This window comes from Pezoporus wallicus, unplaced genomic scaffold, assembly GCF_028554395.1.
Source record: "Pezoporus wallicus isolate ANWC-B61680 ecotype Strahan unplaced genomic scaffold, APGP_CSIRO_Pwel_v1 contig_5552, whole genome shotgun sequence".
In the NCBI taxonomy this organism is placed as follows: Eukaryota; Metazoa; Chordata; class Aves; order Psittaciformes; family Psittacidae; genus Pezoporus; species Pezoporus wallicus.
The window spans coordinates 1,889,830-1,917,491 of record NW_026640754.1 but is presented as its reverse complement, the minus strand read 5'-3'; the positions used below and the strand labels follow the sequence as shown (position 1 = coordinate 1,917,491).

The 27,662-nt window shown below is 39.4% G+C and overlaps 2 protein-coding genes across 5 annotated transcripts in view; one reads left to right on the top strand and one right to left on the bottom strand.

Moving 5' to 3' along the window:
* Positions 1-3,664, top strand: part of MTMR7 (myotubularin related protein 7) — a 43,395-nt gene extending 39,731 nt beyond the window's left edge. For all 3 annotated transcript variants that reach the window (XM_057420378.1, XM_057420376.1, XM_057420377.1), the window contains 2 exons: positions 1,861-1,987; positions 2,458-3,664. In XM_057420378.1, coding sequence (XP_057276361.1) covers positions 1,861-1,987; positions 2,458-2,811 — 481 coding nt within the window. In that variant the 3' untranslated portion in view covers positions 2,812-3,664. The remainder of the gene's footprint in view (positions 1-1,860; positions 1,988-2,457) is intronic.
* On the bottom strand, positions 1-27,503 carry VPS37A (VPS37A subunit of ESCRT-I). Of its 2 annotated transcripts, XM_057420384.1 has the most exons (12): positions 27,462-27,503; positions 23,010-23,084; positions 22,047-22,161; positions 21,009-21,109; positions 19,517-19,733; positions 18,421-18,491; positions 16,111-16,238; positions 15,965-16,023; positions 15,802-15,870; positions 13,678-13,821; positions 12,925-13,005; positions 12,390-12,694 (listed from the first exon to the last, which is right to left on the bottom strand). In XM_057420384.1, exons 3-11 carry the CDS (start codon positions 22,089-22,091, stop codon positions 12,925-12,927), a joined length of 915 nt encoding a protein of 304 aa, XP_057276367.1. In that variant the 5' UTR covers positions 22,092-22,161; positions 23,010-23,084; positions 27,462-27,503; the 3' UTR covers positions 12,390-12,694. The 2 variants fall into 2 exon arrangements, with proteins under 2 accessions (XP_057276366.1, XP_057276367.1); XM_057420383.1 differs by lacking the exons at positions 12,390-12,694; positions 27,462-27,503 and adding an exon at positions 1-322 and having other exon boundaries at positions 23,010-23,077.
* Between the last annotated feature and the right edge of the window lie 159 nt (positions 27,504-27,662).

The following is a 27,662-nucleotide window of genomic DNA, read 5'->3' as shown; positions in this document are numbered from 1 at the left end:
TGTGTTTGTACAGAACAGAGTGCCTTTGTATTTAATATTTCTTATTTTATTTTCTGACTTTTAGAGAGTAAATTCAGTCTCAGATGCTATGTGTTTGTTCCTTGTATGCTCATAATCAGCCAACACCTCTGCAGCATTTCACAATGGAGTATTAGTCTGAAAAGAAGCTTAAGATTAAAGCTATATTGATAGTTGTGTGTCCTCATTTCATGGTTACTTACTTCTCCCACTGAGAAATGTCTCTTTCAGTTCTGTTCTCGTCTGCAGTTTCCAAATTTCAACTTCTTCCATTCCACGATTTTGTGGTATTTATTTGGACCAACTGGTGTCAAAAATAAAGAGACATTTCAAGAAATGATAGGGTTTCATTGCTAAAACAAGTGTTTAGTAAAACAAACAGCAGAATTCCCCAGTGTCATTGCTATACCTCAAAGAATACAGTTTGTTTTTTTTTCAAAATGTAATATCATAATTTTATAAATAATTACTCAAGTCAGAATGTCAATAGTAATAATTGTGACATGCATCTTAACAAAGTTTATGAGAACTTGAATAGAAATTAATGAGAACTGTGATTTAGGTAAAACTGTCTAATTTGTTTTCTAGTTGCAAGTAAAAAGTACCTGTTAAAAGTCAATAAATATTCTAAATGGCAGAAATAGAATTCTTTCATGTCTGCTGTTCCAGGTCACATCCACTTTAAAACAACTTTAAAATAGTCACTAATCATATTCTTTAGGATAGTGGGATTTATAAAAGAACTACTGATATTGCATATCCTCCATCGGATGAGTAATCTTGTTGATTTTAATGGAACTACTTGGGTGCATAAAGATTTCCAAGCATGAGCTATCAGATGATAAACTTAAAGGGGAACATGACTTAAACAGTATGCTACTGGGGTAGGAATAATAAGGTATGTGCATGCTCCATGAAGGAGCATGCACGTACTCTGAAAATCTCTGTCAGCAACTTGGCTGGACAGCTGCAGCTGACAGCAGGTCTCCTGGTTACTTAACATGTCTGGTGAACTCCTTATGTGCTCAGAGTGTGACCATGGCCATGTATTGCCAGGAAGAGAGAAGATGGGAGGAGTGCTAGAGTAAGCTATAGACTTACAGTTCAAGTCCTTTCCTCCTGAAAACAAAACATCAACTCAGCTGTTTAAATAAAGGTTTGTCAAACAATTCCACAGAACAAGAAAACTTGCCAACATATGTGCGTCATGCCATTTCCTTCGGCCAGTTTAAAATGTCAGTTTTAATTTTAAGAGAATAGGACACTCTTCTATACAGTGGAGGAAAAAAAGCCTGTTAATTGCTGCACCTCACCACTACCACCCTCACCATCCCCTCTCCTGCCCCAGACAAAAACAAGCACATCATAACATTTCAAAGTTGACTTCATGGGAAGTTAAACAGCAGTTGAGAACTAGGATTATGAAAAGCTGCGTTCAACCTCAGCTATTTTATAGGTACCATTCCTCTAAAGCCCAGAGTGTAGAACAAGAAAATAATACAGTCAAAACTTGTGTTCACTGAACACAAGTGAACCCACAACCACGGGATCCAAGTCCAAAGTACGCTCACCTTTCTTTCTGTTGTGCATCATAAGTGGTTCAAGCTGTTTATGTCCAGAGTTGCATCTTCAGGACAGAGCCAATGCAAATGAACCATATATCTTGCCAAATATTCAATGAACTTAGTGTATGCACTCTAACGATGACTAATCCATGGATGGATCATTTAAGACAACGTGCGTCTGGAAAAACAAATAAAACCCCCTGTGTATTTCAGTCTTCTCATGCCACCTCACCAAATGAGAAAACTGCCAAGGTTAATTGCTTTCTGTCAATTCCAGGTTCTGGAGTGGTATGTACAACCGCTTTGAAAAGGGGCTGCATCCTCGACAGTCAGTTACTGATTATCTGATGGCAGTGAAGGAGGAAACTCAGCAGCTGGAAGAAGAGCTGGAGGTCTTAGTAGAGGTAATAAACACCTGCTCTCGATGCCTCAGACTTAACTGATGGTAAATGAAATCCAGTTCCATTCACTGCAGAGTCCCCTACATGCTACATCCTTTTCCATCATGAGGATGTTCAGCTGTCACCTTTGTTCTCACAGAAATTACTGGTTTACATTTAAGACACAACAGTGGACTTTCTTTAAGGATAAAAATTAACCTGTGTTAGTGCACAAATACTACTCCTGAAAGGAATTTTATATCCTTCTGTAACTCAGAAGGAATTGTAACTCAGGCTGTTGTAATTCAGCATTGGTTTGTGATACACTATGCGCTTCTCTTACTCCATAAATGCAAATAGGCAGATTTAAGGGTGCAAACTGGGTTAGGCTCTGAACTTATTTTATTTAAAAACAAAAACAAGGCAGAAACAGGTAAGAGGATTAGCAGACCCTAACTATATCAATTTAATACCTATTTTTATCTTTATTTCAGAGATTGGCGAACCTTCAGAAATCACAATTAAATGATAATAAAGTCAAGAGTAAGCAACAAGACCAAAGCAAACATTTAGGGCTTTCTACTTCCAGCTTAGCTAACACTCCTCAGGAGTATAGCAACGATCTGAAATCATTCCCATCCCGGAGCCCTTCACAAGGGGATGAAGAAGATTCAGCCCTGATTTTGACACAGGACAACCTGAAAAGCTCTGATCCCGATCTCTCAGCTAACAGTGATCAGGAGTCTGGTGTGGAGGACTTAAGCTGTAGGTCTCCAAGTGGGGGTGGCTGCTTGGCTAGTGAAGACAGTGGCAAGGATTCAGATGAGGCTGTGTTTCTGGCGGTCTGAAATACCTTCACAACAATGAGGACCCAGATTAAGTCAAGTCCCTCGCAGCCTGGAATGAGATCTTTTCAACAGATGAAGAATGGGAGTGGTGTGTGGCCTAAAGAAATAATCCAAAGAAAGGGAACTGTGCAATTATGTAAGTAAAGATCAAGGCAGAACAAGCCATTATTAAAGACATAATGCTAAAGAAAGGTAGTATCTGCTGTTGTATTTAGTTAAGCCAATGTAGTATTTAACTTTATCAATGCTGTATGTAATTATTCCTTACTTTGTATATTTCCATAATTATTTGTTGTACAAAATATTAGTTCTTCTCCAAAGAAGTGAAATTCCAAAGTACTCTCTTACACATAGGGACAAGGTTGAAGGTTTCTTAGTGTTAGGCTTACTGGTGAATCAGTCAAAACTTATTTTTGTAGAGCTTTTTTGCCTTCAGACAGTGTGTATATTCTTCACTTTTTTTCATGGGAGGTGTTAAATTTTGAATTCCAACAAATATTTTGCATGTTCTCCTATTAGAATCCTTTGCAGCAAAGTAAAACTTAACAAAAGGATGTGCTTGCTTAGGGGATAAATGAAGCTCTGATCCTGCAAAGAAGTCCTTTGGTAAGCAGCAGCTGCTGCTGCATATGAACGCACCCCATTTGTAATGATACAATACTTACAAAGCCTTCCTGGAGAAGCATCCCTTTATAATGATATTCCTTTATAATGCCTAAGTACATTAGACAGTATGCTCTAGCATCTTTATGTTTTATTATCAAGTTAGATTGTTGATATCTTACCCTTGCTTCAAACCAAGGTAAGATATAAAGGTGAAATCTTAAAGGTAATAAAGCCTCAAATATCTCCAGCCTATTTTAATTTTTACTTGAAAATGTTTTATATGGGTGGGAGTGAAGTACATATACAGCAGAAAGAACAGGGAATCCTAACAAATATCACTTACTTATGGAAGCATCACTGAATTCAGAACTAAAGAAAGGCTATGCCCATAAAGGAACTGTTATAAAGAATATTTCTTCCAAATTTTATTGTTCAAAATAAGCCAACCACAACCAAGGCTGTTTTTTTTTTTATCCTCACACAAATTTTCCCTTTTAGTATTTGCCCACCTGAACTGAGCATGCAATACTAATTTAAGACTGATTCACCATGACAGAAAGTTTAATCTCATTGGAAGATTTGTCATATTTTTTAAGAGTAGGAGTAATAGCTTTCATAATCATAGGTACAGAAGAAACCACTGAAAAAACTGGGGACTCTTTATCAGGGACAGTCGCAATAGGACACGGGGGAATGGGTTAAAACTTAAACAGGGGAAGATCAGGTTAGATACAAGGAAGAAGTTCTTTACTGTAAGGGTGGTGAGGCACTGGAACAAGTTGTCCAAGGAAGTTGTGAATGCTGCATCCCCAGCAGTGTTCAAGGCCAGGCTGGACAGAGCCTTGGTTGACATGGTTTAGTGTGAGGTGTCCCTGCTAATGACAGGGGGGTTGGAACTAGGTCCTTTCCAACCTGAACTATTCTATGTTTTGAAACTTACTAAAAAGGCTTCCATTTCAGGTCTTAATTCTTCAAAGATTTTCTCTTTTTTTCTTTTCTTTTAATAGAAGCAAGCAATTAAAATACATTTCATATGGCTGCTCTTTCTTGCTTGAAGGCAATGTAGTATTGAACTCTAGTAAAGCAAAGCAGTAGTAATGTAAGTCTACTTAATTGATTTGCTTACATTGATTGCATTTCATACAACTCCTTCAAATACAGACTTACAGGCAAAATTAAATTGTATAAATATACCTCAACTTAGAAGCTTTAATTATTCACTCTGCTTTTACAGAATGGCTTTTCATTCTGTTCTGTGAACTTATTAAAAATGAGTAGGTAAACTTCAGCATTATTGATGCCCTCTTAAGGGAGCTGCTGTCTTCGAACACATAATTCAATTCCTAACACCAAGATTTATCTTAATATTATACTGGCAAGGCCAGATCCTCAATTTGATAAATTGCTGTATGTCAAATGGAATAATAAATACAGCTAGGATCCACACTCTGTTGAGAATCTAGCCTTCTGGGTTTTAATCTTTATGGATTTTTAATAAATGAAAGCCCTGATTTTAATTGCACTTTTTAGAATGTTTCATATTTTGAATATAGCCTGTAAAATTTATGGTATAAAGGAGACTTTGAATGGGGTTTTCTCAAGCTAAAGAAACATGCTGCAGAGTCAGAAATGAAAACAAAACACACAAATATTTTGCCTAAAAATGAGTTTGAAAATGGGCAATATTACTGCAACCTGTGCAATATTATTGCAATCTTGAAATGTAAAATTATGTATGATACTATTGTGTCCTATTAGGCATGTCTAGAAATAAATGCAGAACAGCAATATATGCAAATTCTAAGTGCTGTCTTCACATCGCTTATGCAGATCCTTGTAACTAGCCTTACAACTAAAATACCAACACACTAACATTTTATATTAAGCCTTTACTTAGCAGCCCTCTGTGATTTTGCATTAGCTACTGCTGTTTCATTGCAACGTGTGTAACTGTGGCATTATTAGCCTGCTGCAAAATACTTTTAAATAAATATTATGTTATTTCACACCAGTGAATGAAACCAAGGTTTGCTTTCTCAATTTTTTTGCAATATAGTTCTTCACTTACTCAAGAGTAATTACGGTGGATGGATGATGGCAGAGCGGTGGATGTGGTCTACCTTGACCTCAGCAAAGCAATTGACACAGTCTCCCACAGCATCCTCACAGCTAAATTGAGGAAGTGTGGTCTGGATGATCAGGTAGTGAGGTGGACTGTGAACTGGCTGAAGGAGAGAAGCCAGAGAGTTGTAGTCTATGGGGCGGAGTCTAGTTGGAGGCCTGTAACTAGTGGAGTGCCTCAAGGGTCAGTACTGGGACCGGTATTATTTAATATATTCATCAGTGATTTAGATGAGGGAATTGAGTGTACTATCAGCAAGTTTGCTGATGACACTAAGCTGGGAGGAGTGGCTGACACGCCAGAAGGCTGTGCTGCCGTCCAGCGAGACCTGGACAGGCTGGAGAGTTGGGCAGGGAGTAACTTGATGAAATATAACAAGGGAAAGTGTAGAGTCCTGCATCTGGGCAGGAACAACCCCAGGTTCCAGTATAGGTTGGGGAACGACCTGTTAGAGAGCAGTGTAGGGGAGAGGGACCTGGGTGTCCTAGTGGACGACAGGATGACCATGAGCCAGCACTGTGCCCCTGTGGCCAAGAAGGCCGATGGCATCCTGGGGTGTATTAGAAGGGGGGTGGTTAGTAGGTCGAGAGAGGTCCTCCTTCCCCTCTACTCTGCCCTGGTGAGACCCCATCTGGAATATTGTGTCCAGTTCTGGGCCCCTCAGTTCAAGAAGGACAGGGAGCTGCTGGAGAGAGTCCAGCGCAGGGCAACTAAGATGATTAAGGGAGTGGAGCATCTCCCTTATGAGGAAAGACTGAGGGAGCTGGGTCTCTATAGTTTGGAGAAGAGGAGACTGAGGGGTGACCTTATAAGTGTCTATAAATATATAAAGGGGGAGTGTCACGAGGATGGAGCCAGGCTCTACTCAGTGGCAAACAATGATAGGACAAGGGGTAATGGGTACAAACTGGAACACAAGAGGTTCCACTTAAACTTGAGAAGAAACTTCTCTCAGTGAGGGTGATGGAACACTGGAACAGGCTGCCCAGGGAGGTTGTGGAGTCTCCTTCCCTGGAGACATCCAAAACCCGCCTGGACACATTCCTGTGTAACATTATCTAGGTGTTCCTGCTCCGGCAGGGGGATTGGACTAGATGATCTTTTGAGGTCCCTTCCAATCTCTAGCATACTGTGATACTGTGATACTGTAATATTTGAATCCAGTAGCTTAAGCTGTGGAGGAATCTACAGTTGATAACTAAGAACACTGAGGCTCCTATTGAATTATTTATATGGGAGCATGTTTAAACCTTTTATTTGGGATTTTTAAGGAATGTGAAAGAAGGGATGAGAAAACCACATTATATGAACTACAGATTTCTTGTCACTCAGAGGGGGCTCCCCTCTGCTGCAAGTCCTTGCAAATTTGGCATAAGCCCACTGTAACTTGAAAGAGGACACACATGAACACAACCGCTGGAAAGAAAGGATCAGAAAAGCATTATAGATTTCTGCGGTGTAATGTCAGCCTCACTAGTTTCAGACTGCTCTTTAGTATGAAAATATACATCTAAAGACTCTGAAGGCAATGGGATAAAACTACTAAAGTTTTCTCTACAGAAGGTCATAATCTAAAGAACAGAAAGATCATTGTCACAGCTACAGGTTGGGCAGGGAAGAGACTCAGAGCAGCCCTGGAGGTGTTGGTCGATAAGAAACTGAACATGAGCTGGCAGTGTGCGCTCGCAGCCCAGAAAGCCAACTGCATCAAAAGGACCGTGACCAGTAGGTCGAAGGAGGTGATCCTGCCCCTCTACTCTGCTCTTGTGAGACCTCACCTGGAGTATTGTGTGCAGTTGTGGTGTCCTCGACATAAAAAAGACACGGAACTGTTGGAACAAGTCCAGAGGAGGGCCATGAGGATGATCAGGGGACTGGAGCACCTCCCGTATGAAGATAGGCTGAGAAAGTTGGGGCTGTTCAGCCTGGAGAAGAGAAGGCTGCGTGGAGACCTCATAGCAGCCTTCCGGTATCTGAAGGGGGTCTATAGGGATGCTGGGGCAGGACTCTTCCTTAGGGACTGCAGTGACAGGATGAGGGGTAATGGGTTAAACTTAAACAGGGGAAGGTTAGATTGGATATAAGGAAGAAGTTCTTTACTGCGAGGGTGGTGAGGCACTGGAATGGGTTGCCCAGGGAAGCTGTGAATGCTCCATCCCTGGTGGTGTTCAAGGCCAGGATGGACAGAGCCTTGGGTGACATGGTTTAGTGTGAGGTGCCCACCATATTCTCTGATGATAGGGGCAAGCCAGAGCATCAGTTTACACATCTTTAAAGATGCTTGGTGGCACAAACTAATAGCAATTAAAACCCAGCAACAAGGAGGTAGCCTTTTCAATGGAGATAAGCATTTTGTCACTGTTGACCAGCTAACTGAATGCTTTTTGCAGATGCTGCCCTGATCTGTATACAAGTCATAAAGTTTATCGCAAACATCAGTTGCGGCAATGGGGTCCCTCCGTGTGCACGGTAACAGCAGAATGTAGCTTTTAGGGTGGCTGGTCACCCTTACACTCCATAGTGCACAGACAAGTAAACACCACAGTGACAGAAAAATCCTCCAAGGATGGGTAAGTCACTGACAAGTCATCTGGGAAGGGAGGAACATAGAGCAACTTATCACAGTATTAAGACCTAGGGCTGAGTAAACAGCAAAGCCAGAATTAAGCGAGACCAGAAACATTACCAGAGAGTGGGGCTATGAGAAGGCAAGGTAAAATAAACATTCAGCTTTAGGTTATTTAAATTGCCAGTAAAGCATCTGGAAGCAGGAAATCAAATCATGTTAAACCTTAAAATAAACTTTTAGTCTTTTAATATAAACCATTCAGAAAGGAAGCTAATGAAACCTTTACAGATCCACCAGAATTGCTACAACTGAGCTCAATCAAGGACACATTTTGAAGTTTACTGGTTGTCAAGGTTATTCAGTCTTCAGAAACAGAGTAAACCGATCTGAAGAACTTGGTTCTTTATGTTAAAGTATTTCCATGTTATATAAACAAGCTTGTTTTGCAGCTTACTACTGCATATAAATTCGATCTCTACAGGTATGTGACCAAAAGAAGGCATTTACAGAAGCAGAAGCCAGAGATGCAATATGGGTTTTCAAAGCCCATTTTAGTGAAGGTGGCTCTAAAAATTACTGCTGTGGAAAGGGCTAAACAGGAAAAGCTCAAATCACTACTCAAAGATTATAAGGTTTGTTGTTGAATAGTTTACTGTACCCATTTCCAACACAGTTCTGTACCCAACCAAAGAGTCCTGCAATGCCCAACTCATTATGTAGGTTAGACAATACAAGGCATCTTAAAAATCCCAAAGCCTTTATTTGTAAATTGAACACATTACAGCATTTAAGGTTCAGAATAAGACACAATAAGGCTGTGATAACTGACGTAACTTTGTTGCCAGAGTTTTAATTCAGTTTTACCTGAAGTTCTCTTAAATCTCTCTTTTAGAAAGACTTCTCATCTTTGAAGGAAACAGAAAGAAACTGGACATAAACAAGACTAAAATATTTCTAACTTCCACATTTGGTCAAGGTCCAAAGTGGCAAAGGTGCAGAAGTATGTACAGAGCAAGCAACGGAACTATAGTAGATCATTAAATACTACTTTGAGCTAACTTTAGTATAGTCCATGGCTTGCAGTGGTGGCTAGCATAGCTGTACATACCTCATAATCCCCATCTTTCAGAAAGGTTAGCATGTCAAATACACTGTGAAATCTAGAAAAAGCTTTCTTCTATAAGCAGCAGCAGAATGTACCATTAACACCAGCTGTATAAAAGATGACTCCAAGATGAAATCTACTTGATTTTAAACTTATATTTTGAAATTTCTCGTCTGCAACAGCATCAATTACAATTGCTATATAGAGAATTCTCTTCTGGATTTAAGTAGTCACTTAACTCTGGGAGGAACAAGAGGTCTAAACTGAGCCAAGAAAACAGCACCAAGATCAGGTATTAAAAATAAGCAAAACCCAGACTCAATTAGCAGTTACAATACAGAATGTACCAAACTGCTGCAACATCAGAGACAAGCTACCTCCTTTATTCTTGTATTTCTTGCTCATTTCTTTCACTTTTCCACTTGGCAGAACACCTCAGCATGAGCATGACATAGTGCAAGGCTCTCCAGAAACAAGACACTGTATATACTCTATTATTCCAGTTATTGGAAGAGTTCACTTGACACATCTCAAAGGATTATAGAATATGCTTCCAACAGCAGCTGCCACTCTTTTACACTTCATAGGGAATTGTTTAAAGCTGGATTGACATCTACATGCCACATTTTGGCCAAGTAAGGTAAGGAGTGTGCTTAACAGTGAACTTAACAGGGTGCTAGAAGCCAAAAACCGTAACTCTGTTGGTAGAACGTTACCAATGTTCTAAGTATTCTGGTGAAGGTATGAGGATTACCTACAAGAAAACATGTTCCCATTGGCACAACCAGTGTAGAACTACAAGAAAAGAAAACCAACCAACAAAACAGCAGCTAGTTGGCTTATCCTTTACAGGCCAGGAACAGGCTGGCCATAACTGCATGTGATAGGATACATGTAGCTAACTCAGTACACCACTGTTGAATACAGAGACTTCTTTTCTAGAGGATGGGTCTGTGACTGCAAAAGGATCTAAAAAATAGGGGGTGTGTGTGTGAAGAACTCTTAATAGGAACAGCAATATGAGATATAGAATAGAGAGAAAACAGACCTTGAACTTTCGTAACTCTGAAGACCAAACACTGTACTAAGAACTTGCATTGAAGAGTGCAATTTTCTTCTAGACATTTCTCTACTATCATCAGGACTCCACAGAGAAGTCCTAAATTTGTAAATTTGCTCGCAAAAGTAACATAAGAAGAAAAGTTCAAGTGTTGACAACTTACATTAGTTTGGGAAGTAAATCCCCTGGACATCATCTGGCTAGAGTTCAGCCACAGTGAAGCACCGTAACACTCCACATAACAGTAAACAGGAGGGGGCAGGTAAGGACAGAATTCTGTCATTCCAAGACACTATAAAAAGTATAAAGAACACAGAAGCTCAACTCAGGAAGACCACAAGATGTTTGGTCATCTGTTCCTTTCTCTGCTTACAAGGAAGAAACAACAACAACAAAACAGTCCTGCTACAGAATTGTGTTCTGGTCTTTAAGATTGTTAGCTACCTTCTCAGAAAAAGATCCAAACCAAACTTAGCACAAAAATAGATGGAGTTTGCCAAGAAGGACACTGATGACTTAAACCTAACTCTTCTCCACAGCTGCAGAAACCACACTTACTCAGAGACCCAAGTCAAGAACCACCTGAAAACCTATGCAATCTTATTTTTAATTAGGGCTTCAGTTAGCACATTAGCAGAACTGCTATGTCAATATACAAGCAGTATTATACACAGCCAGTAGAAGCAGGTTTTGGAAGAAGATACTCTAAAATTATTGCTTAACCATGGCACTTAAGCCTGTTATTTTTTCTGTCACCTAAGTATCTTCTTTGGACCATATTTCTATTTTCTTAGGACATCTAACCTCAGAATTAAGACCATGTTTACAAATTAAAATCCCATCAAATACCAGTGAATAGTTTACTCACCTCAAAAGGCAGTAGCTTAAGACAGACAACCACAGTACTGTACAGGGCTGAGACTAAAGTCCCATTTTAAGACTGCATGAAGTCTGCTCCACAGGCTAGTGACTTACATGATTTCTTAACTTACTCTTCTAGAAGAGCATCGCGTTTAGGACTGACCGAATATTAGCGATATAGAAAAGTGCCCACTTCCACTAACATGCTTTAGTTTGAGATTTGAATCTATGGTGTTCTGTGACCCCATCTAGGTAACAAAAAGGGAGTATTTTTGCTAAGAGGTTTATCTCCAGACTGCTTCCTGACAAGAAAGAAGCAGGATTCCTGATATATTACTTAACCAGTGCTTTATCTTACTCATCTTTCAGACTGTACAATTCCTTCTGTTCTTCTGGAACTTGTTTCTGTGAAAACCTAATGCACCAACAAGGTTAAGAAAAAGAATCTTTTTGCAAGCAAAAGACAGAACAGATATGCATGCATTTGGGGGCTATATTTTTCTATTACAGAATACTGCACTTGGTCTTATCCATTCTCACCATATATACTGCCATCCTAAGAAACAGTCAACTCACCAGACGCAAGAGTCAGTGATTAAAGGGCAGAATTAAGTCTCATTTCCAGATTCTATCACTGGCCTTAACACCATGCAACTCCAGCCAAATCAGTTTATTTGTTCCTTAAAATTAGGAACAAATAACTGTTACTTCACAAAGACCTTCAGAACTAGTTTTTGTAAAGTGCTTTTGAGTTCCTCACATGATGAACATATTCATGTTGCATAAACAGACACTGGGAGCTGATCTGATTATTTTTCCTTTAAGTAAAAACAAATATGAAAATGAAATTGTTAAATGAAAATTGTGTTTAATTCCAGTGGTAGATACCAAGCCACTCCTGAAATCAAGTGCATCAACATACCAAATCTATGCAGAGATCATTTACTCTATTTTGATTCCAATATAATTTGTTCCAACACATCCTTTGCTTAATCCAAAACACAATACAGGCTATACTCAGTTTTCTATACAACTTAAAAATAAACAAAACACACCTGTTCTTAAACATTCTGTCTTCAAGAAAAGACAGTTTTTGGATCCATTGACAATCTCAAGTTGAACTTCTTCAGTTTTCAAAGTCCTGTCATTACTCATCTCAAATGTTTCCACAGATCAAGCCAATTCTTATGCTTAAAGTCCAAAATACAAAAGATATGAATTATGTTTTTATAAAAATGTAAAAAGCTAGTCAAAATTACATGTTTAGATATTTAATCTCTGAAGAATGAAGTATAGCAGCAGGAACTTAAATATAATAAGTACTATCAACAATAAATACAAGAAATTAGTGCAAAGATTGCAATAGAAGAATTCTTGAGTACAATGAGAATATAAAGAGACATTCTAATTTGTACAAAACCCATCCCAACTCTGTATACAATCTCTTCTATAAATACAACCATACAAGATGAAATGCTTATTTGCAAATAATAGTTATTAAAAAGTGTGCTTTATTGGGGTTTTCACTCGTTTTCTTGGCAGGTGTAGCTTGCAGGAAATCTGTAAAGACAAATTTCCATAATTAGATATTTTAACTCCTCCAGAAGTTACATTTTAAATACAACTAACAACAGATACAGCTCATACTTGATTTCTACAGAAAGCATTATTAGAACTCCACGCATTGCAATAGATCTATTTGCAATTAGCAAGTTGCAAGTGTGTGACAATGAGAAAATGGAAAAAAAAAAAAGAAAAAGTTTGCCACCAACATTACAGCAACAGTTTACCTATAGTGGAGCATGAAATTGGCTGTGCATCGCTATTGCGTGTTGAAGTTTTTCCTCTTTGGCTCGTCTACAGTGGCAGAGCTACAAAACAAGACACCGGAAGAGTGAATTCTGAAAGGAGTTTTTTGTAATGCACACTACAGTTTGCCTTTAATGATTCAGCTACTTTGCAGGCTCCTTAAAAAAAGGAAAGCCCTGTGAACCACCTCCCTTCCAAGCTTCAGGCTCAACTGTCTATACCAACATTATTCCACCCACATTCTATGTTATGAAATGCATTTATTAGGCAACTTTAAAGAAAGGTACGCTACCCAGTAAGTTGCTCTTGTCACAGCATAAGCAAGAACAGTGCTTTTTGAACCTTATTTACTTTCTTGGGAATAGCCATCAACAGAATAATTAGTTTAAGAGGTTTAATCAATTAAACATTAAGGTCGCTTAATGTGTCATTCTATGTCTACCTACCAATTTGAAAGCTGTCAATGTGGCTATCTTCTCTATACAAGATATAGAAAAAAAAGTGGCACAAAACTATCTGCAACACTACATGACCAGGGTCTAATGCAGCAGATGTTTGCACTCCCACCTTAAACGTATGAGCTTTCAGAATGCATCTGTAATCTAAACAGACCAAAGCCACTTAGGGATATATTTTTCCTCTGCTGGAGCTTACTCCAACACAGGACTGCTGAAATCCTGTTTATTCACTGTGTTTTGTATCTATCAGAGTAGAATGATTTGTATATTACATACTGTTCTCTTTTCCATGAAACTACTTAGGAAGTCATCTATTTCTGTTTTGCCTTCCAGGAAGTCTTCTGCAATAGTGTCAGATTCCTCTTCAGCTTCATGAGCAGCTACTTTAAGTCTGGCTTGCAGAGCACTTGGACTGCAACTCTAAGAAGATAAAAACTTGTATGTAATATTAAACTGTCCATCAAAACCTACATTTCCAAGAAGAAAGCCAAATTACTATATAAATATGGGATATACAAATAGAGCATTACTATTACATAAAAGCCTAAGTGACCAGATGGAGCTTCATCTCCAGGAAACATAATAGCTTGTCAAACTATTCAGTGTGACAAAAGTGTTACTAGCTTAGGTCTTGGTTTGCAGTCACTCTCACAAATATAAAGCTTTTCAACTTTTACCGTACAGTGTAGAAACCATTAAAACTTGGAAATCTGACAGGTTTTTAAGTGCATGGTTTCTGAGTAGAACTGATGTTTCAAGCGTCTTCAATAAAAAGGGTCACCTTTTGAGAGGCAGTAGTGAGCCTAAGAAGTATGAAAAGGTAAAAAAGCAAATCCTGTTCAGCTTTTAAATATCCTTTAGATGACTGTGGAGAAGAAGGCAGGAAAGGGCAAAGCACCTACTCAAGAAGTACATGTGCTGCTAATTTAAACCCATGAGTATACTCATTCTTCCGTTCTTATAAATGTCAAAGCTTATTTTGGTTTATTGAATATAATTTCATTATTTTTCCTCTAATATGTTTGAGTAGTTAATAAGAACATGATTCGCTTCTTCAGGAGTACATACAGAGCCAGAACTGCAAAATTAAGATATTTATAGATTATAGATGCTTGGCCTACTCTTCATCTACCCCATGAAAGATATTCTACTTGTGTACTGTAAAGCTGTAATGTAAAAAGAAATTTCCTGTTAATCTTCTGCAAAGTAAGGACACTTTGCTCTAATAAAAAATGAGTAAAATTCACCCACAGTACAAGTAAAAAGACTTGTCTGGAACTTTGAAGAAGAGTTAACAGGAGACACGAGGTAGTATGCTGTGAACATCAATACATGAACATAGAGCATATATTGAAAAATAGCACAGAAATCCAGCTGCAGCTCCCCAAATCTCAGCCTCCTAATCATAACTAAATTGAATCAGCAACTCTATCCCAGAAACAAATAAAGGGTAATATAGCAGTGGGGTACAATGTCCTGTTCTTAAGTTGTTTCTTGCAGAAATAGAAAGTTGCTCAATGCCAGCTACCTCTGTCCACTTTAAAGACAACTTACATCACACAGAAAAGAAGCATTAGGAGTCAGACGATTCTGGTCTTCCAGTGCGGAAACAGTTATTTTTGTTTAGATCACTTCTGAAATAATTCGGTTTGCTCTTGTGTAGTTTTTAATTGTTATTTCATACTTTGTTACTTTCAGGGCATTTTGAAATTCAGGTACTGTGTATGCTGTTTTGATGGACTTGTATTCTTAGGTGACAAGTCTTGGAAATAATGAAGATTTCAGTGCAGAAACTGATTTATGAGAAGTTACACCTTCTAATGCATATCCTGGTAAACATACTGATAAATTATTCTCCCCTTCCAAACTACTTTCTGGAGTATTGACTTTACCTTATTTGTGCTTTAGAATGTGCAAAGTTTGACAGCACATGTAACATGATGTCCAAAGTAATCATACCCAGTGAATCACAGAATTTAAGTTTCTAAACCAATGTTTTAAATCATTTTCATCTCTTACAGTTTTACAGACTAATGATGTTAAATGGGTACCATTAATTAAACAAGCCTTCTTTAAAAATCACTCTATTCTTAAAAGGGGTTTAACTCAGGACTGCACTTATAAACAGCTCTAAATGCTCATCACACTCCCTTCCTCCAACGTTGCTTCTACTGTAGAATTAAAAAAAAACCCAACCCAAAAAACCGGTGCAACTGTAACACTGGTTTGCTTTTGAACTGTTTTGTACTTAATCACATTTTATTTCATACTTGATGTGAATCTGTTTCATATAAAATTAGAGTTTAACCAGAAGAGTATTCTTTGTGATTAAAGAAACAAACCAAAATTTCAGTTTTATTGAAGAATTCGTAAAGGATAATATAGTAAGAGAGATTATACCTCGCTAAGCTCATGTTGTCTTTGCATCTTTTTTTCAAAGGCTGCTTTCATCTGTGTGAGTTGCTCATACTGTAAAGAAGAAGAAAAAAGAATGTTTCCACCCTGACAAAAAAGTGTAGTATTTCAACTAATATTTCTGTAAAAGATTTTATTGTTCACTTACTTTATCCAACACCATCTGTCTTTTTGCCTCGAGACTCGGCTCCAGCAACAAGTTTTTTTCTGTGAAATAAAGTCACTATTACTACTTTTTTTTTTAGGGATTCTGTTCACAGAACAGTCACAGATGCTAATGTTTTGACATCTTACTTGCCAGCTCTTCAATGCTTTTCACCAACTCATCTCTATCAGTAATGACTTGCTTCAGCTGTGGTAGAGTCACAAACTGTTCCAGTAACACTTCCTCTTGCTCATTCATATTAGTCAGCTGCGATATGCTATATTCAAGCAGAAAGCAAGCAGATTTAAAACTAACAGCAAATGTTATGTGTAGAGTTACTTATTTCTGCTAAAAGTCAAAATGTAAGCATTTACTGTGGTTTTTCAGGTACACAACACTTGATCACTATTTACTTTTCCCCTTTCTCCTGAACCGTGGGCTCTACTATCTGCAGCAGTGAGCTCAAGTAGCAGTGTCTTAAAAGGTATCTCTCATTTCAAGGCTTCCTTCTTATAAAGTGGGATTTTTAATGCTACTATTGATCTTAGCCAACTACCAGACACCCAGCTCTCTCAGTCCCCCTTCTCAAGAGGATATAGAGGAAAAGCCTGTGGGCCTAGATGCAGTGAGATCACTTAACAATTACAATCACAGGCAAAGCAAACTCGAGAAAAACTCGATTTTAGTTTAATTACAGTAAGAATTGGATGGTGAGAGAAAAAAAGACAAAAACACCTCGCCCCCTTTTCCCACAGGCTCAACTTCACTCCTTCATTCCCAGCTCCTCTACCACTCTCTACCCCAAGCAGCACAAGGTGAGGTTTGCGGCAGAATTGCAAGTGCTGCAGTCAGTCTGGAACAGTTTGTCTCTGCTGCTCCTTCCTTCTCATGCTTTACCCTTGCTCCAGCATGGGCCCTTCTCCACAGGCTGCAGTTCTTTGCAGAACCTGCTCTAGTGTGAGTTTTTTGTAGCTGTAGTTTCCTTCAGGGCATATCTGCCTGCTCCAACATGGAGTCCTCCACGGACTGCAGCATGCATTTTACCCCAGCTTAGTTCTCTACATAGGCTACAGGGTCTGTACCTGTCCTGTCTGTTCTACTCTGGTCTTTTCCAAAGCTTCCATGAGCTGTAGGTATCTGCTCTGGCACTTGGAGCACCTCCTCCCACTTCTCTGCCTTTCGTGTTTGGAGGATTCTCACATTGTTCCACCCCTCCCCTCAATCCTCACTGCCTCTACAGAATTTGCTCTTTTTCAAACATTGAATCATTGAGGCACCATACGCTTCACTGCTGGACCTGGCTGTCCTGCAGCAGGTTTGCTGTCAAGCTGGCTGTGCCCCTGGCCCCTTCTCACACAATGCACGTATGCAGCGATCAAAATCTTGCCACCTATACCTAACAGAGCTACTCAGAACAGATGCACTACTGTTTGTGATTTAACTCAGCTACCACCAGAAGAATCATGGAATTTTAATCAGTTTTCTTGGAAGGATCAAGCTTGATTATAATGTTTTGGTTAAATGAACAAATCACACTTCCCCTCAAAACCCCTAACTTGCTGCTACGCAACAAAGATGCTGATAGAACTTACAGCTGATTGAGCTAAATTAAATGGGCTCTTCAGAATGTGTCAAGAGAAACAGAAAAACAAACAAAAAAACACCAAGCAAAAAACCAAACTGAAGCCCTCCTTGCCAAAGGTCTTTTACCTTTTGAAAGCAGCTTTTAAATCGCTAAAATATGATGCCACCATGAGATGAGAAAAACCAATCTAAGACCTTTTCAGAATTAATAGCTAATTTTTAATCTATTCAATCCCAGATAACAGATGCGTAAGGCTGTCTCACTGGATCTGAGCAAACTGCTGGGAACAATAACTAGCACAATTTTTTTAAATCATGACAAGATATGCTTTTGATGAAGATATCTGTGTAACATGTGGAAGTGATTTGCACTGGGACAGCTGGCACATTTACCTCCTGGATTTATCTAACCCACCCTCTCCAAACATGCTGAGCTGCTCACAAAGTAGCTTGTTTACCCTGTGCTAAAGTCCTTTGGAATTTAAGAGAATGCAATTTGTGAACCAGCCTCAAGTCCCTTTCCCTATCCCCTCTCTTCCTTCAAGTTACATTTATTGTCTTAGTAGAAATTAAGTCCCTGGCAAGACCCCAGAAGACAGCAGAACACTGAAAGTTAGGAAAAGTAAAAATAAATGCTTTCCTTTCTGGTGTTGAATCCTGAAATACAGTTCCTGCTGAAAAAGCTAAACAAGCAGCGCATTTGAATACAAGGCTGGCTTATTTTGTGACTCTACAATTTTGGTAAGCGGCAGTTCTCCTATTTTTAATTCCTACAAAAAACTTTCAGTGATGCACACAGACTTTTGTCAGATACATACCAGCTGTAATTGCCTTTTAATGACTACAGAAACTTTTGCTACCTTCGGAAAAATTACCTTAGCTCTGAGAGCTCTGGAAAGGTATCAGGAACATCAGGCATCTTGTAAGTAAATCCATTCTGGCCAACCTAAATGGAAGTATGGAAGTGTTTAGCAGATTTTTGAAAAGCAATTTCTTGATATTTAACCCTCCAAAACTGGCTATGCATTTTTGCTAGCAACAAGAAAAGTTAGAAAAGTAGTAAGAATCAGTAACACTAGTCTCTCAAGAGAAGACATCTTAACTAAATCATGTCAACAAAATGTTTCGGGTGGTACACAGTAAAAGAGGAAACACTTTTGACAGAAAATAATTCTGTCTTGCTACGTACCCCATCTGACAAGAGGGACGACCCAGAAACATACAGGAGGCGTATAACTCAGGCAAGTGAGAAGAGATAGAGACTGACATTTTGATCTCTTTCATGTGGTTTTTAAAGCCATAATCCCTTGGAGGAAAGAAGTGTTCAGGCAAGGGAAAAAAAGTCTGTCTTCAGAGAATGCAGAAATTTTGAATTATACAAAGGCAGGAAAGTGTCTTCCAAGATTACAAAAGCTTTTGTTTCTAAAGACAAGATTTGATGAAAGACTAAGCACTGAGATAAAATGTTTTTGGAAGACATCCAAAAAAAGTCCTTCCAGGATGCATCAGTGAGAGGGACTTTGTGAGTACACACATACATGAGCTGCAAAAAGAAGCTATTTTAAGCTTGAAAACTCTACACCTAAAAGCTTGAGACTGCACATTGTTCAGGTTGTGGGCAGGAAATCCCATAGAGAACAGGATCTCATTTTCTGTGTCTGGTGAAAGAGTCACAGTTGCACTATGGCGGAGTGCAGTTCCAAAAACCAAAAATGTATATGGAAAGATATTTAGCATTAACACTAGTTTAACTGGAACTCAGAAAGACAAACTTCTTGTTCTGACTTCAAGTTTGTTTTAAATAACTTTTCATCAAAGCCAGAATGAGTTCTGTTTTCCTAGCACCAGCAAAACAATCAAGTGCAGTCACTCAGAGTGTTCGCTTGAGTTTTGCAGCAATGCTGTGTGTGTCCTTAAAAGAACCTGTATCCAGTGTTTGATACCTTAAGCAGCAAAACTCTGCACACAGACCTGAAGCCCTGCTTCTGCTCTTGGAACAGGGAGTGGCAGATCAGCAATCAAGCCGTAAGAGGGAGCAGCAGGCTTGTCTGTAGTGTAGCTTGAAGAAACTGATTCAGCAACTGGCACGGCTGCTATTGTTCTATTTGTTTCTTGAGGTGGGTATGGAGGAAGAAACGGAAACCCCTGAGGAGCAAACGGAGGCATTCCAGCTGGTTTGTTGAAAAGGCTAAAAACAAATGAATAAAAAAACCTCACAATATGAGCAACCAACTGCTTACAGCACATCTCTTATCATTTGAAACCGGTATCTGAAAGGGGCCTATAAGGATGGTGGGGAGGAACTCTTCATTAGGGACTGTAGTGATAGGACAAGGGGTAACGGGTTAAAACTTAAACAGAGGAAGTCTGGATTGGATATAAGGAGGAAGTTTTTTACTGTAAGCGTGCTGAGGCACTGGAATGGGTTGCCCAAGGAAGCTGTGAATGCTCCATCCCTGGTGGGGTTCAAGACCAGGTTGGACAGGGCCTTGGGCAACATGTTTAGTGTGAGGTGTCCCTGCCCATGGCACGGGGGTTGGAACTAGATGATCTTAACTATTCTATGATTCTATGAATTATAATTACCAGATAACATATAAGACATAAGACTGAACTTTTAAATGACCACAAACTTTGCTTTTTCTGTTCTCAGTTACTTCCAACATAGTCAGTCTACTCTGCCTTGTAGTACAACATATATTTCATTAAACTCTATTCTTGTAGAACAGCCAAATACAGACTCACACTTTTCAGAAACCCACTTCTCAAAAATCTACAAGAGTGTGAATTTATATTGTTTCCATCTAAAAGTCCTGAAAAATGCATCTGTGATGTGCATTAGTTCTTATTTATGGTATTTAACAGCTTGGGCAACACACACATAATTACTACTAAATAACATGAATGATTCTTTTAAATTCAGAACTGCAGCTGCATCTAAATGCAGTACTATTGCCAGCCACAAGAACCGCAGTTGTACTGATAAAGCTGTAATGTCTCAGACCACTTTTGTATATTTAATACAATTCTTTAAATTGCACGATTTCTGTTGTATAGCTGTGCAACAGAAGCTGCCTTTAAGCCTGGGAGATTAGGAGCAGAATATGAAGAAACATGACAACATGACTGTTCATATCATGGTCTACAGAAAATTAAAGATTTCATCTGATAATATAAACAAAAAATATAAAAAGAGAATATAAACAAAAACTAGAAAAAGAGAAGCAAATTAAGGTACATCAGCATTTTGATACAGTAACTCCAATGAAAGCTGTGTTTCCTCTCAAAACAATTATTCCATAAAGCATACACATGAAATTGTGCAAGGGCAGGCAACCTATGTCCCTCAGTACACCCAATACATTATTCCTGTTCCAGCCCTTCCAATACTTGGGTTTCATCTCTTTTTTAACAATGTAAGTTAACACACACAGTTCCGTTCATCGTGTTTATAGATACTTACTATGGAAATGACGTTGAGCTAGGAGCCAGAACTGGAGGATTCTTCCAAAATTCATCCAATAAACTCTGAATAATTTTTCCAAGATCTGAGTGCATTGTAAACTGTTAAAAACAAAGCCCAATGCAGCAGAAAAATTTATTCCTGGAATCCAACAGTTCTAAAGTGTGCTGAACTTGACTGTTTATTATACACACACAGAGCAGTGCTGGAAGCTATCTCGGAAACATACTAGCTAATCTAAAACATGTATACATAAACTTCAAATAAAGTTATAAAACCACCCAGAACTGAACAGAAACTAAATGTTTTTCATTAACAATGGAAGTCCATTAACAATTTAGAATCAACCAAGCACATTTCTGATCACCAACCAAAAAAATCTCACCTTAGGTTACCAAGTTACATTTGGGAAAGCAAAGAAAGGAGAAAGAAGAAACCAAGCAACCAAACAAAAAACCCAAACCCAAAGCCAACCAACATTTAAGACAAAAAGGCATCAAAGTGCATTCTGAAAAACTCATAACCCCTACAAGTACTCCCACCCCAGAAAACTACACCACATCCTTGTTGGCAGAGAAAAAGGAAAGGGAATAAAAAAAGAACAGCATATTAAACCCCTTATTAAAATTCTGAATATTGGAGCTGAAATCTTGACATCTTTCTAATAGGATTAGGGTAGAAAGAACAGTCTTACAAAACCATTTTAAAGCATCCTTCTCCCTTACCTAGAGTACACTGTAAAGAAACATGTACTGTATTGCTACTAATAAGGAAAGGACCAGGAACTTCCTGAGCCATCATAAGTTAGAATAATTCTAGATACATGGAATACTAAGCTCAGTAATGGTAGCAGTAAAAAAAACAGTAGCATACTGAACGCTACTGAATTTTTGTTTTCAGACCCCTCAAAATACAGTTTGAGAGGGATAAGGATCTGTACTGATCTTTTTTACCAGAAATATTAGCAATAACCTAGTGTGACATGTATTAACATTGCTATTAACAGCAGATGTATGTGAAGCTACGAATTATACATACATTACTTATTAATGGACCTGTCACGTATACTCCCTGCTTGTCCATTAAATGATGTCTCACAGGTGGGAAAACACTGATGACTGGTTTTTCCTGAGGAAACTGAGGTGGAAGCAAGCTGCAAATACAAGGATAATCATTATCACAGCTACATCCCACGATGAAGTTTGCATAAGAAGGCTTCTTATGCAAAGAAAAAAACACTATCAATCACATAAACTTTTATACGAGAAGAGTTATGGAGAAATACAGAGTGAATGAAGCACACAAAACCATTATTCAGTTACAAAACTAGAAGTCAGACAGATCAGAATACAGGACTCCAATGGAACTAAAGAGAGCATTTACTGGGCAAAAGTGTAGTATAACAATGCAGCAATAATGGCCACAGACAAAGAAAAAGCTACAGCATAATAAGAATATTTTCTAATACAAATGTTATTATTTCAAAGACGGTGCACTGTAACCTGCAAGAATATCAGGCAAGTTATCAGGCTAATGTAATAAAAACAGGAACACCATCAGTGTTTGCCAGAACAAAAGCACCCTCAAAATAAATTCACAGGAAACGTTACAATAAAATCACTTAAGTTGATTAAGTACGATCCAGAAGTTTCATTGGGTAAGAGTTAGGAGTTACAGCAGATTAGTAAATTATGAATTAAGTTTACTTTCAGTTGTAGGCATCAGAAACCCTCAAGCATTTTCTTTACCTTCATCTCAAACCATGCAGGTATCTTGGGAGCTGAGCACAGCAAAACATAGTTTTACTTTCAGATTAGCATCTGCATCTTGTACATAACCAGTTTCACTCATATCATTACAACTACTAATACAAATCCAGATTATAGTTACTGAAAATAGTTATGAGATATAAGCCATTTACATTCTATTACTACTTTGTTTTTTTTTTTGAGAAAAATTTTAATATTCAATATGTGCATAGAGATATCTCAGTCTACTTACATGTTAATATTAATTGTCAAGTTGTTTACAGTGAATGGCAGTCGATATTCCACATCTTTCTGAATTTCTGCAATCCTGTCAAAGAAGAAATTGTCACAATCCAAATCATGACCAATATAACAGCCTAAAGTCTAAAAAAAGGCATGGCCCCAGATTTTTGCTTTTAGTTTAGTTTGGAAAAGCCTTATCAGAATAAAATTGAAAATGCTGGAATAGATTAATATGCTTCAGAAGGCTATACTGAATATTAAGATTGAACAATAAATAGGTTCAACTATTAAAACTTATACATGAACACAAGCAATGCAAATACAGTAGGAGAAACAGTGCTACTCACTGATCTGACAAAAGTCTCTATCTTTCTTCACTCACTGGCTTAATCTAAGACATCACATCAGTGATTTATTTTATACACTGAATTTTATGTGATAAAACATTTACTTTGTGAAGGCATCACACCTGGTTCACAACAATATATTGCTCTGCAACACTGCCTACTGATCAATATTTGGAATGTACTTTAAACTAGGCCTTCTTCCTTAATGTATTAGCTCACTACTTAACAGCAGTTTTTTTTCCACATGCACAGAGTTCTATGCACTTGCACACGTATTTTCAAAAAATATCTGGAGAAGTGCTACTTGAAAGAATGCAAAGTTCTGTAACAAAGCCACACACAAGACATAGCCTCCCTGAAAGTGCCAAGTGACCTGGCAAGATGAAATCCAAATTTGCTTCTGTTGTAACAGCTAAGTTACTGAGGAAATCTTTATATCAGGTGCATCAACAGGGAATTGATTTCAATGTTTAAAGCACTCTACAGCTTGTATGCACAGCAAAACTATTTTGAAAGATGGCATCCTAAAGAATGCGGAGGAGGAGGAGTTATCTCAGACTTAGCTCAGAAGCTGAACTTCCAGACAATACAAACATACCTAAGGTGGGGCTGGGGAAAAGAAGGTGTCCTGGGTTCAGAAGTAGTAGTCGTTTTTCTCCTTGGTAGCTGGTGCAGTGCAGTGTTTTGACTTTCGGCTCGGGAACAGAGCTGATAACAATGATGTTTTGGGTTGGCCAAGGACTTTGTGAGCCTCATGCTCTGCCAGGGAGGAGGGGAAGCCAGGAAGAAGCAGAGACAGGACACCTGACCCAAACTAGCCAAAGAGGTATTCCATACCACAGCATGTCATGCCCATGGGCTGGGAGACTGTGGGGTTGGAGGAGGTATGGGTCGGTGGTTGGTTGGGCTGGGGGGGGCGAGTTATCGGTTGGCTGGTGGCGAGGTGTTGTATTCTCTTCCCTTGTTATTTCCTTTATCATTGTTATTATTGGTGGTAGCAGTAGTGATTTGTGTTATACCTTAGTTACTAAACTGTTCTTATTTCAACCCATGGGAGTTGCATTCTTTTCGATTCTCCTCTCCGTCCCTCCGGGAGTAGGGGGAAAGAAGGAAGGGGGGAGTGAACGAGTTAACTGACTGGGTTTAAACCATGACAGAAGGGCAGAAAAATTGCTTCATCTTACAATGCCTCAATCAAAACAAAAAACAGACTGATTCTTCTTCTGCATATTCTTCCTGCCTGTACCTGGTTAAGTACAGGCACCTCCCCCTCACCTCTCTAAGGCTCCCTTATACAGCAAGGGAAGACAGTTCCAACTGGGAATAATGGCAGCTGGGTGTTCCCAGAAAGCCTTTTGCACCCAGCTTCAGAATTGTCCCTTCATCCACCTCCACTTACACTCCATACAATTACTTCCTCAAAAACTCTGAAACGCATTACCTGCAAATGTGTATTAAGCGTAGTGTTAGGAGTGTTTTGTATCCTTCCAAAGCATTATTTGCATACAGAAATTAAAACTCTTGTTTTCAGAGCTTCAGAAATAAGCAGAGCACGACACAAACCTAGCTATGCACCTTGCTTTCCCCAACCCAACCTTACTCCTCTCAAAGACAACTTAGCACCTGCTCTTTCCCTGTGAAATCACATGCTATGTGAAGAACCTACCAGGGATCTTCAGCACAGGCGAATTCTCTACTGTGATATAACACACAAAGAAATTGCTACCTCCTCTCTCTTAACTGAAGGATTCTCCCTGAAATCTCTCATGCATATTCTCGCCCTATAATCATCTGTCATGCATTTTAATAGCCTGCTACAAAATCCTTGAGAAGAGTATATAATTATGTTCCACTTACAACCTACAGGAACTGGGGAGGAAGCAGAGAGCAGGGAGAGAGAACCAAGAAATCCAGAATCTCATTGAGCTGTTTGAACTATTACAACCTCCTTTAAGCAAAACCCTGAATCAACAAACTTGGTTGTCCCTTCCCCAAGTGGGAATAGGTACACCGGAAAAATGACACACTTTGGCTAGATCAATAGCAAATGTAAAAAAAAAACACCTGTTTTTTTTTAACCTGTTTTTTATTACACACGAAGAAATTGCTACCTCCTCTTTATATTTAAAAAAAAAACCTGTTTTTTTTAAATATAAAAATTTCATTTCAAGCTCCTAACCTGGAGTCATCCTGAAAAGGAAGACTAGCTACTTTAATGAAATTAAGGTGACATATATCTGGGCTTTTACAAAATATACTTACCAGACAAAGCAAACACTAGAATGACATTTATTTAATCGTTGCTTAGGAAATAATGCTGTTGCAATGATTAATGCGTATTCCTATCTGATAGATCTGTGCTGCTATGGCGTCCATAAACAAGCACATCAGTCCCATCAAAAAAAAAACTTGCACTTTTGAAGACTTGGACAAATACACACACTTTTTAAAAGCAAAGTTTGAGGCACTGTTACCCAGATTTATTCAGCAGTATCTTACGAAGCTTGTATGCTTTGCCAGAATTTACTGCTTTGCTTGCCTAATTTTGGGGCATTTTGCATCAAGAGAGATGGGGCAGATGAGTTTACATCGCTGTAAAATTCTGTGAGAGCAGCTATTATCTCCCGACCATTCCCCACTTCAGCGTTCTTTCTGTCTCTGCCTGTGCTTAACTGATGCCTGCACAAACAGGTGGTAAACCAGTTCAGCAAGCTGACTTTGACAAAAGCTGATCACCTTTTTTGATGACTTAACTTGGAGCGAGTTCTTCTCCATAGTAGACAAAAAAGGGTAGAAATACAAGGCTAAAAGAAAGGCCAGTCCAACACAACTATTAGTTAGGTTAGCTGCTGCATATCCACAGAGACAGCCCCTTAGAAAAGTGATCTGTCTTTCAAAAATATTTGTGAAATTGACTGTGAACAGATTTAAGTTTAAACAAGCAGCAGTACTTTGCAATCCTGTCAAACTTATGTTTCCTGTGTGATAATTCAAAATATCACACAGGATATGTTATGATATCCTAAAATTAGGATTTTAGGATAGTGAGCAGTCTGCTTGGAAATACAATAAATATCTCTTGTGCTCAGGCTCAGTCTAACATAACAGAAAATAATTTTCCTTCTTTTTTCTGTATTGTTTTGGAGGCATCTAATATTCCACTTCAACAGACATCCCAGAAAGCAGGAGGAATGCTTACACATCCACTGGAAAGTCTAACCTGAAATACATGAACTGTGGATCTCCTTTTAAAAGGCTAAAATTTAGGCAAAACTGACCAGCATACTGACAAGCTGGAGCATTTCAGGGTAAATGAACTTTCTGCTGTAAAAAGTGTGGACTTTGAACATGGAAAAGCTACCTGCCTCTGGTGAGCATGTAACTAAAACGAGTTACCAAAGAACAGTTATTAGCAAAATGACACTGTGCATCAAAAAAAAAACCCCACATTTTGTGGAGCCAGTAGGGCTGCTATGCCACTGCGACGCACAGCTCCTGTATGCTCTGTGTTGTATTCTGAACTTGTAAAGAACTACGTTCCCATAGCCGGTTCTCAGTAAAAGGGAACTCACACAATCTGTACCTCGCTGCAGACTTCAAAACCCATTAAGTAACGCAGCTGACTTCCCGGTAACGCGGCCGGTGTAACTGAGAGTCCCCCCGAGCCACACCGACAGAGCCCCGGGCAGCGGGGACGGCCCCGCCGCTCCGACAACACATCTCACTTTCGGTGCAACCTCCCACCCCGCCGCTTCCCTCAGGCCGTCCTCCGGCCATGCACCCGCGGCCCTACCCCCGGGACTGAGCCGAGCCGCCGCGGCACGCTGGTCGCCCTGCTCCCACGGGCGGGACCCTCCATCCCCTAAACCCTGAGGGCTATGGCCGGCCCTGGCCGCGGTTTCCTGTTTACCGGCGTCGAGTACGGCCGAGGGCCGGAGGGACCCAGCCGGGCGTCCCCAAGAGCGAACGGGGCAAGACCTCGTCCCTGGGCGTGGGTGTGGGGACACACGACACCCGCCCGGGGCGCGGTCTCACAGGGGCCCCGAGAGGTGCCGGACCCGGGTAGGCGACACAGGCTGCCCCCCCCACCTCACCCCTCATCCCCTGCCACTCACGAGGCGTGCGCGCCGCGGAGGGACTCGATCTGCCGCTGCTTCTGCTGCCCGTACGAGCTGAAAGAGACTCTCTTGCCCAGGGAGGCGGCCAGCCCGGGCGGCTTCCAGCCGTCAGCAGTGCCCCCCAGTTCGGCGTAACGCGAAGAATCGCTTTGCCGCTTCCTTTCATGTTGCACGTAGCCGTGGCATCCACAGGAATGT